A 10,290-nucleotide genomic window follows, 5' to 3' on the forward strand; every position below is an offset into this window, starting at 1 on the left:
GAGGAGGAGGAGGAGGAGGAGGAGGAAGAGGAAGAGGAGGAGGAGGAGGAGGGAAAAAAGAAAGAAAGAAACAGGGCTAAAGGAGGCTGCTGAGATCAATGTAGGAGCTGGACAGGTGGCTCAGTGTCCAAAAGTACTTGTTGCTTGTGTAGAGGATCTGGGTTTGGTTTCCAGCACCCACATGGCAGCTCACAACCTCCTATAACTCCAGCTCTAGAGAATCTGACATCCTCTTCTGGTCTCTTCAGACACTGGACACATGTGGTATACTTACATACATGCAAGCATCTACATACATAAAAATAAATCTAAAAAAATATAGAAAGAAATGTAATTTTAAAAATATATGGCTTAGGATGGCGCTCAGTTGACGACTGCTTGCCCAACACTCACAGAGTTCTGCGCTCGTCCCCTCACTGCGTACACGGTGGTACACACTTGGGGGGTAAAGTCCAGGGTCATCCTTGACACAGTAAGTTTGAGGTCAGCTTGGGAGACAAGAAAGAGCCTGCCTCAAAACATCGGCCAACAAGGTAGTTCAGTAGGTCAGATAAAAAGGCTCGTGCCACCAACCCTGATGACCTGAATTCAATCCCCAAAGCTCATAAAGCAGAAAGAGAGAACCTCTGACCTCTATATATGGAGACAACCCCTCTCACAAAACTAGACAGACAGGTAGATAATTTTTAAATTATAAAGATTATGAAACGTATGTATGTTATGGAGTTGGAGCGATGTCTCAGCAGTTAAGAGCACATACTGCCTTGCAGAGGACCTGAGTACAATTCCTAGCACCCACACTGAGCAACTCACAGGGAATCTGATGGCCCTGGCCTCCTCAGGCGCTTGCTCTCACATGCAAATACACAGAAACACAATACACATATGCACATTAATTAAAAATAAAAATAAGTTATCTCTGTGTGTGTATACATTGCATATATACATGTGTCTGTACATATACACATATGCATAAATGTATATATGTAATATATATTATTTAAAAGATAAAAGCAGGCTGGAAAGATGACTCAGAAGTTAAGAACACTTGCTGCTCTTGCAGAAGACCCAAATTCAGTTCCCAGAGCCCATGTCAGGAAACTCACATTCACCTGTAACTCCAGCTTCAGGGAATCTGACTACTGCTTCTGGCTTCTGCAGGTCCCCATACACATGTCATACACTCACAAATAAAAACTGAATCCATCAGTGGTGTTGGAAAATAGGAGAGACGGCTCAGATGTTTAGAGTACTTTTTCTTTCAGAGAACCTAAATTCAATTCACAGCACCCCACATGGTGGCTCACAAACATCTGTAACTCCAGTTCCAGGGGAATCAAATGACCTTTTCTGAACTCCATAGGCACCAGGCATATGTTACACACATACATACATGTAAGCAAAACTTCATATTAATAAAACAATACATCTTTTTTTAAAAAAGCTTTCATGGTTGGGCACCTTTAATCCCAGCACTCAGGAGGCAGAGGCAGGCGGATCTCTGTGAATTCGAGGCCAGCCTGGTCTACAAAGCAGATGCCAGGACAGCCAGGACTGTTACACAGTAAAACCCTGTCTAGGAAAATCACAATAAATGAAGGAAGGAAGAAGGAAGGGAGGAGGGGAGGAAGGGAGGGAGGGACCTTTCATAAACAAAGAAGGAAATGGTCTTGCTGTGATGGATGCAGCTCAGAGGCAGAGTACATGCCCAGCAAGCATGAGGTCTACCAATGTTCAGTCATCAGCATTGAAAATTAGGGATGGGATGATGTAGCTCTTTTCCCTAATTGAGAGGGACACTTTCTAGAGCAGAGTGTTAAGCAAGTGCTCTTGGAACACAGGATGGAAAAACTCCACCAGAGGAGAGGTCTAAGGGTCTACAGTGGTAACACTAGGGGCAGGTCTACAAGATGACTAGGAGTCTACTAAGCGAAAGGACAGTTTTCAACAGGAAATTATAGACATAAAGTGTGGCTTCTAGTCAGGCATAGTGGCTCACACTTGTAGCCCCAGCACTTGGAAGGCAGAGACAGGAGGGTCATTGATGAGATTGACTGTGTGCTGGATATAATGGTCTCCAGATGATGAGGAACTCTGACTGCAAACCAACTATCATTCGGGAATTCATTATGGGGCAAAGAACCCATAAAGATTATAAACCCAAGAAGTTACCCTGTTAATATCTATACTTTTGCACTAATGCAAGTAGCTATATAAAATTTAAGAGGCTAGAGATGGCTCCACAGTTAAGATCACAGGCCATAATTCTGAGTTCACCCACCACAGACGAGAACATGAACAGAGCAGTTATTCAACAAATATTAAGTGACTAGACAAGGAAAAGCAGCAAAAGCTAGCGTTTGGTTTGACCATATTACCACAGTCTACAGGATGTCATGGCAAAGGGTAGGCTTTCCTCCTGGCATTTTCCAAGCCCCTGAACACACCCGGCACCATCCCTGGCTGTCCTGAACTTGCTCTGTAGACCAGGCCAGCCTTGAACTCACAAAGATCCACCTGCCTCCCAAGTGCTGGGATTAAAGGCGTGCACCACCATCACCCGGCACCCACTGCACTGTTTTACAAACCCTATGTGGAGGATGACTGAATTACAAATGTTACAGACCATTTAGTTTCCAATATAGTTCTCCTTTTCTTTGCTTTTTTTCCCTAATGATTTATTTATTATGTGTACAATGTTCTGCCTCCATGTGTCCCTGTAGGCCAGAAGAGAGCATCAGATTTCATTACAGATGGTTGTGAGCCACCATATGGTTCTTGGGAACTGAACGCAAGACCTTTGGAAGAGCAGCCAGTGCTCTTAACCTCTGAGCCATCTCTCCAGCCCCTTACCAGCACTTCTATCTTTTAATCTTTGTCATACTTGTATTTAGAGATGACACAGCTACTTCAGAGTAATCTGGTTTCACAAGAAAAATCAAATGGTCACAATTTCAGGACCATGTACATAAACTAACTAGTACTGACTACTGTGGGTAAGTCAGAAGAATGAGGAAAGCAATTCTTGAGAGCCACCTGCCGAGCCCTGGAGGCAGCATATCACTCATCTTCACCACAAAAAATGCTTGCCTTCATAAGAGGTAAGAATAGCGCACTCAAATGGAAAATCAACAAACACAAAATGGAGAATCCACTAAAAGAGATTTATTAAGTGTTGACCAGAGAGCAGAAAGAATCTTCTCTTGATGATGAGCTGACCTGCTGATGCTCTTGATAGAAGAAAAGCATGGCTAAGCAATGACAGGATCTTGTACCTGGTTATGTCACTGGTAGCCATACCCACCTCCAGCCAGCCAGTGAGGTCCTTTTACCTTTCTGCCAGTTCCCAGTCCTCTTGGATCTGCTTCTGCCGGGCCTTGTGGTACTCCTCTCTCCAGCACTTGGAGCAGAAACCCTGCCAGGCAGGGTTCCCATAGTAACCACATCCTTTCTTACACAAGAGCTCAGATTGATCCACATGAATTCCCCGGCGTTCAGACTTTAGGCTCATCTTCTTCCTGATAAAAAGAAGTGAGAAAGAATGGAAATTAACTTGTATCATATTACAAAAATACAACACTCACGTAGAAAAATTCAAGTGAGTCAAGATCTTCAAGCCATAGGGGAGAAAGGAAGAAAGTGTGCAAAGCCCAAAGTATAACATAGAAAGTTCAAGCAGAATCATACTAAAGAAAGACTTTAATCTGATGGCCTGAAAAACACAGTGCACCTCAAGAGACTAATACTGGCCCCAGTCACTGAGCCGCTGCCGAGGACTCAGCTGCCTCCCCCTTGAGTCCCCTCCCTTCCCTACGCTCCCCCCTCCCCCTTGCCCTTCTGCAGGCTGTTTCCACCGAGGAAAACGAATAGTATCGTATCAGAACCTCCACTCTTTCGACCCCTTTGCTGATGCAAGTAAGGGTGATGACCTGCTTCCTGCTGGCACTGAGGATTATATCCATATAAGAATTCAACAGAGAAACGGCAGGAAGACCCTTACCACTGTCCAAGGGATCGCTGATGATTACGATAAAAAGAAACTAGTGAAGGCGTTTAAGAAGAAATTTGCCTGCAATGGTACTGTAATTGAGCATCCAGAACATGGAGAAGTAATTCAGCTACAGGGTGACCAGTGCAAGAACATATGTCAGTTCCTAATAGAGATTGGACTGGCTAAGGACGATCAGATGAAGATTCATGGGTTTTAAGTGCTTGAACTCTAAAGCTTAAGAGAGGATTTCCTTGCAATGAGTAGAATTTCCCTCCCATCCCTTGTCACAAGTTTAAAAACCTCACAGCTTGTATAATGTAACCATTTGGGGTCTACTTTTAACTTGGACTAACGTAACTCCTTCATGCAATAAACTGAAAAGAGCTGGAAAGAGAGAGAGAGAGACTAATACTGGATTAAAGACCTAAGCATAAAGTTTTAAACTCCTAGAGGAAAAGCTGGCAAGGACTTCATCAATAACCAAAGCACAGGTAATAGAAGCAACAAAAACAGACTAATAGGATGACAGCAAACTTGAAAACATCTGCACAGCAAACAAAGCAATCAGCAGAGTAAAGGGGCAGCCTACAGAATGAGAGAAGACATTTCTAACCTCTACAGAAAAAGGTAAAACCCAGAACATTGACAACCCAACAAGATAAAGAAGTAGAATAGGCAACTCTCCAGAAGAGAAATAAAAATGGCCAACAGAGAGCAAGATCTTGTAACAAAAGAGCACATCATCTTCATCATCATCATAGGCTGAGAAGATGACCCAGCAGCTAAAGATTCCCGCCACCATGACTGATTACCTGAGTGTGATCCCTGGGACCTACATAGGAGATGGAGAGACAACTCCCGAAAGCTGTCTACTGGCCTCCTCACATGTGCTGTGGCACACACTTAACATAAACAAAATTAATAAACATACTTTGTATAACGGCCAACATCATTTCACATTAGTAGGAAAGCCCCCTTAAACACACACACACACACACACACACACACACACACACACACACACAAATTGGAGATGTTGTTGATAGGAATGTAAAGAAATCAGAACCCTTCTGTACTCTTAGTAGGAATGTAAAGAGGTGTAGTCACCAAAGACAACCTGCCCATTTTATATAACCTGTTTTCCCAACTATAAGGCTGGGAATTGGAGGCGATTAACAACCTAGTAATCTGTGTTATCTGTAGGGCCAGGTCATATCAAGCTCCCACAACCAGGACCAAAGGTAGGTAATAGTCTAAATGGCCCATATATCACACACACACACACACACACACACACACACACACACACACACACACCCTAGGGCCTCCCCAAGCTCCCACAATCAGGACCAGAGACGGCTAACAGCCCAAACAACCTGTATGACTGAGACATACCAGATCCTTCCCTAGGCCCTTAAGCTAGCACAGGTAGCCTATCTTTAGAACCCATCTTCTAGGAAAAAGTAACATGCACTTTGAGTTGAGTTTCGATATAATTATATCTCCTTATACACCACGGATTGTACTACACCAGAAAACTTTTCCCCAAACTGTACTGTTACTTGTTTTTATATGCTGGCAATAAATCACCTGGTACCAGATTCCCAAAGTTTGATCTAGCTTGGCTGCGTAAGTCGGGCTAAACTGAGTTGTCATTTTCATCTTTTTGAGATTTGTTTCCCTACCTGCCATGACAATTACAAGGGCCCACACAAGACTTTATCTTAAAAAAATAAAATTAAAAAGCCAGGTACAGTGGATAGGCCTGTAATCCCAGTACTAGGGAGGGATAGGCAGGCAAATCTCTTGAGTTTGAGGCCACTCTGGTCTACATAGAAAATTCTAAGACAGCCACGGCAACAGAGACCTTGTCTCAAAATCAAAAAAAAAAAAATTTAGTACATGGGTTGGCAGGATGGCTCCATGTGGTAAGGGGCTCACACGGTAGAAGACACAATTCCTTAAAGTTGTCCTCTGGCCTCCACAAACAGTGAGTGCTATGTGCCCAACCCTACACATAGACTATTAAGTAAATGAATGAATAAAAGTAAATAAATAATTTTTAAATGTTAAAAAGAAATGTAAAGAGAGGGTTAAGGATCTACCTCAACAGTAGAGTACTTGCCTAGGGTGTGGGAGGTTGTGTTCAATCCACAGTACTAGAAGAACACAAAAGTATATAAACTACTAAAAACAAGTAACAGGGAAGGTGTTCATACCCAGACAAGATTACAACTTTTTTCTACTATAATATCTGCACCTGCTTGTCGAAACTCACACATCTGCTCAAAAATTTCGGTGGGATCACTGTTTTCCATACTAATTAATCATGCTTATGCCTCAGCTGAGAAATTTTTTTAAATTTTTGAGCAGAGTAAAGGTAGATTTATTAAGAATATATGAAGGAAAATGATGAGTGAGAGAGGCATCAAGGGAAGAATAACCTAGAACCATTAGCTATACTTTTACTTTGTCAAAGCTCTATTTATTCTAAGGATATACTGTTTCTACTTCTCCCTTTCCATAGTGAATAAGCTTTTCTTTCAGTACAAACTGAGGGCTTCAGAAGGATAGGAAAGTATCTCCATGTGGCAGGAGAGGGGGGCTCAGGAGTTAATAGCACCTGGCTGCTCTTCCAGAGGACCTGGGTTACACTCCCAGCACCCACACAGCAGCTCTCCATGGTTACCAGGTACACATGTGGTGCACAGACATACACGCAAGCAAAACACCAATACACATAAGAACTTTTTTTTCTTTCGAGACAGGGTTTCTCTGTATAACAGCCCTAGCTGTCCTGGAACTTGCTTTGTAGACCAGGCTGGCCTTGAACTCACAGAGAACCATCTGCCTCTGCCTCCCAAGTGCTAGGACTAAAGGCATGTGCCACCACCGCTCAGCTCACATAAGAACTTTTTAAATAAAGATATTTGCCTAATAAATTAAAAAAATGATTAAACATATTGACAGCCACATAACATCAAAGCCACCTCCAAGGAGAAGCAGTGTAAGCAGGGACATCATGGCTCGGTTGGTACATAGTTAGCTGTCTACCAAAAGAGCCATGTAAAGCATCTGCTCACAAGAGTACACCCTCTCTGCAGGGGTGAGGAAGCCCTGCTACTGTGGCTCTCTCTGACACAAGTCCACTGATCTGATTCTCAAACTCTCCTTAGAGTTCAGATCAGTGCTTCTAGAAAGCAGCTATTGGTGCTCTTCTGGAAGGAGATGACCTGATTGGCATACTTTTAAACGTATGTGCTATTGTCCCCAAACATGTGACACCTGCTATGCTGCCAAGGATGACCTTTAACTTCTGAAGGAACAGAGTATTCAAACTCTACTAAAAACCAGCAACAGAGAAGGGGTTCACACCCAGGTAAGATTACACTTTTCTACTATACTATCTATCTGCAACTGCTTGTCCAAATTCACCTATCTGCACATTTTTTTTTAAAGCAGAGAAGCTGGCTCAATAGTTAAGAATGTTTACTGCTTTTACAGAGGCCCAAGTTAGGTTCCCAGCATCCATGTTGGACAGTTCACAACTGCCCATAACTCCAGTTCCAGGGGATCTGATATCCTTTTTTTAGCCTTAGCAGGAATCTGTACTCACATGCATGCTTGTAAGAATGTATGTGTGCATGTGTGCGCGCGCACACACACACAGTACCCATATCAAGGGGTTTAAAATTGCCTGGAACCCTGACCCCAGGGGTACAAAGAACTCATGTGAAGGTCACCCAGACATGCAGAAGATAAAAATAACAACAATAAAACAAATAATTATAAAAAGTTTTTCCTTTTACTATTACCAGTAATTGTGAATGTTAGCTATTTTCCCCAAATGGGTCAAAAAGTAGTTCAGCACAAAGTCAGAAGTAGAAAAAACAAGGGCAGAGATCAGGTACTAGCAGTGCTTGCACATTTGTTGTGTAAATTCTTAACATAAACTCAGGAATATAAACCATCTAAACTAATCAGAATGTTTCGGGTACCAGTTTCAGCAGCTCAACTCTGAAGTGATCTTAGCTATGACCTTGGCATCTGGGAGGTGTCAAGAGCTCAAGGTCACCCTAGGCTACGTGGAAAGACCCTGTCTGAAGGAATGAATGAACAAACCTACCTTTACTTCTTGTAAATTCTTTTTGTTTTGTTTTGTTTTCGAGACAGGGTTTCTCTGTAGCTTTGGAGCCTGTCCTGGAACTAGCTCTGTAGACCAGGCTGGTCTCGAACTCACAGAGATCCGCCTGCCTCTGCCTCCCGAGTGCTGGGATTAAAGGCGTGCGCCACCACGGCCCGGCCTTCTTGTAAGTTCTTATCTCATGTGCTTTGTTAAAATGGCACAATGAAGACAATATTCAAAAACAACTGTAAAGATTGGTTAAAACTGGGGCTGGGGAGATGGATGGCTCAGTAGATAAGGTAATGTTACACAAGCAGAAAGACCTGAGTTCAACCCCCAGCACCACCTAAATGCTGGAATGACAATGTGCTCTGTACCTGTTATTCAGCTCTTGGCATACAGACAGCCTCCTGGGGCTTGCTAGTCAGTCAGATTAGCCGAAATGGTGAGTTCAAGGTTCAGTGAGGGACCCTGACTCAAAAGTTAAGGTGGACTGGTAAGATGACTCAGCAGGTAAAGGTGCTGGCTGCCGACCCTGATAACCTGAATCCTATCCCTCTAACCCACATGGTGCAAGGGAAGAACCAACTCCTAAAGTCCTCTGACTTCCACAAGTATGTGGTGACAAGCACACTCACCCATACTAAGTAACTAATTTTTAAAACTTTTATACAGGGTTGTATTATATAGCTCTGGATGGCATGTAATCCAGACAGGCTGGCCTCCAATTCAGAGATCTGCCTGCCTCTGCCTCCTAGGTTCTGAAAATAAAAATGTGTGACAGCACATCTGGCAAATAAAAATATTTTTAAAAAAAATGAGAACAGTAATTGAAGAAGGTGGTCTACCCGACTTTGACCTCTGGCTTCCACACAGGTGTACCTATGTACACACTCATATGAACATATACATACACCATACACAAAAAAGAGATGAAACTCGCACCCGACTAGTGGATCTGTGTATGTGCCAAAGCTTGCACTCAGATTTCAGACCATCGTTTGTTTTCTGGAGCCACCTCATGTTGTCTCTATATACACGGGTTCTGCTGCTCAGAACCAACAAAACCCTACTAGCCAGAGAGGTTTGAGCACAACCTCACCCTCTGGTTGAATATTTAGGTATGCAGACACTAGGTAAACCTCAGAAGGAAGTCAGGCATAACCCAAAACCAAAAGCAGACCACAGAGATGAGTGGATGCAGAGAAAAAGACCTGACTGCCACGTGAGCTGTAAAGATAGAGAGGGCACACTGCACACTCTTCTGGGGATGCTCAAAAGTGTGTGTGCGTGTGTGTGTGTGTGTGGGGGGGGTTATGGGGGGAAGGGGAAAAGGGGATAAGGGAGAAGAGCAGAGAGGCAGAGAAAGAGAGAGAAAATGAGATTGCCATTTCCCTAGTCCTGAAATGCAGGAAAAGTTCAAGTTCTGGCTAAGCAGGAGAAAGGCACAAGGGAAACCCTTCTCCTCTACTGTGTCTGGTGGTGGGTGGGTGGGTAGGGGGTATGTGCATGTACTCACGTGGAGGCCAGAGGTCAACCTCAAGTGTCATCCCTCAGGATTCTGCCCCCCCAAAAAAGGCAGGGTCTCCCACCAATTAGGCTAGGCTGACTGGCCACTGAGCCTCAGGGGCCCTTCTACTTCCTCAGTGCTGAGATTACAAGTGGGCCTCCCCAGGTTCTTTCCTGACTGAGCTCTCTCTCCAGCCCCTACTTTACTGCCATTCCCTTTTCTTAAGCCACAGGGACAAACAACCCTGTGCATTTGCAGCAATGGCTAGAGCAGGAGCCAAACTCGGGCTCTTCTGGCTGTGCTTCTCCTAGGTGGTGCCAATGTGGGGATACTTGTGGGAGTATAACACAGAGCAGAACAACTAAATCCAGTCTCTTGGACACACACACACAAAAAAAGGAAAGACAAGCCCCTAGAAAACAAAAATTACAGGAAAAACTGCTGAGGCAAAACTCTCAAGAAAGAACTTTCTAAGCTGGGCAATGGTGGTACACACCTTGAATTCCAGCATTCAGGAAGCAGTGGCAGGTGGGTCTCTATGAGTTTGAGGCCAGCCTGGTCTACAAAGTCACTTCCAGAACAGCCAGAGCTATTACCCAGAGAGAGAGGGGGGGGGAGGGAGGGAGAGAGGGAGGGAGGGAAGGAAGGAAGGAAGGAAGGAAG

At 43.9% G+C, this 10,290-nt stretch overlaps 1 protein-coding gene and 1 pseudogene across 1 annotated transcript in view; one reads left to right on the plus strand and one right to left on the minus strand.

The window, feature by feature from the left end:
- Positions 1–10,290, minus strand: part of Rabgef1 (RAB guanine nucleotide exchange factor 1) — a 51,294-nt gene that overhangs the window by 23,661 nt on the left and 17,343 nt on the right. The window contains exons 2-4 of the mRNA XM_013350496.1: positions 3,333–3,518; positions 3,041–3,090; positions 2,885–2,920 (exon numbers count right to left, since the gene is read on the minus strand). Coding sequence (XP_013205950.1) covers positions 2,885–2,920; positions 3,041–3,090; positions 3,333–3,511 — 265 coding nt within the window. The 5' untranslated portion in view covers positions 3,512–3,518. The remainder of the gene's footprint in view (positions 1–2,884; positions 2,921–3,040; positions 3,091–3,332; positions 3,519–10,290) is intronic.
- Positions 3,542–4,208, plus strand: LOC113457433 (annotated as a pseudogene).

This window comes from Microtus ochrogaster, chromosome 2, assembly GCF_000317375.1.
Source record: "Microtus ochrogaster isolate Prairie Vole_2 chromosome 2, MicOch1.0, whole genome shotgun sequence".
Lineage (NCBI taxonomy): Eukaryota > Metazoa > Chordata > Mammalia > Rodentia > Cricetidae > Microtus > Microtus ochrogaster.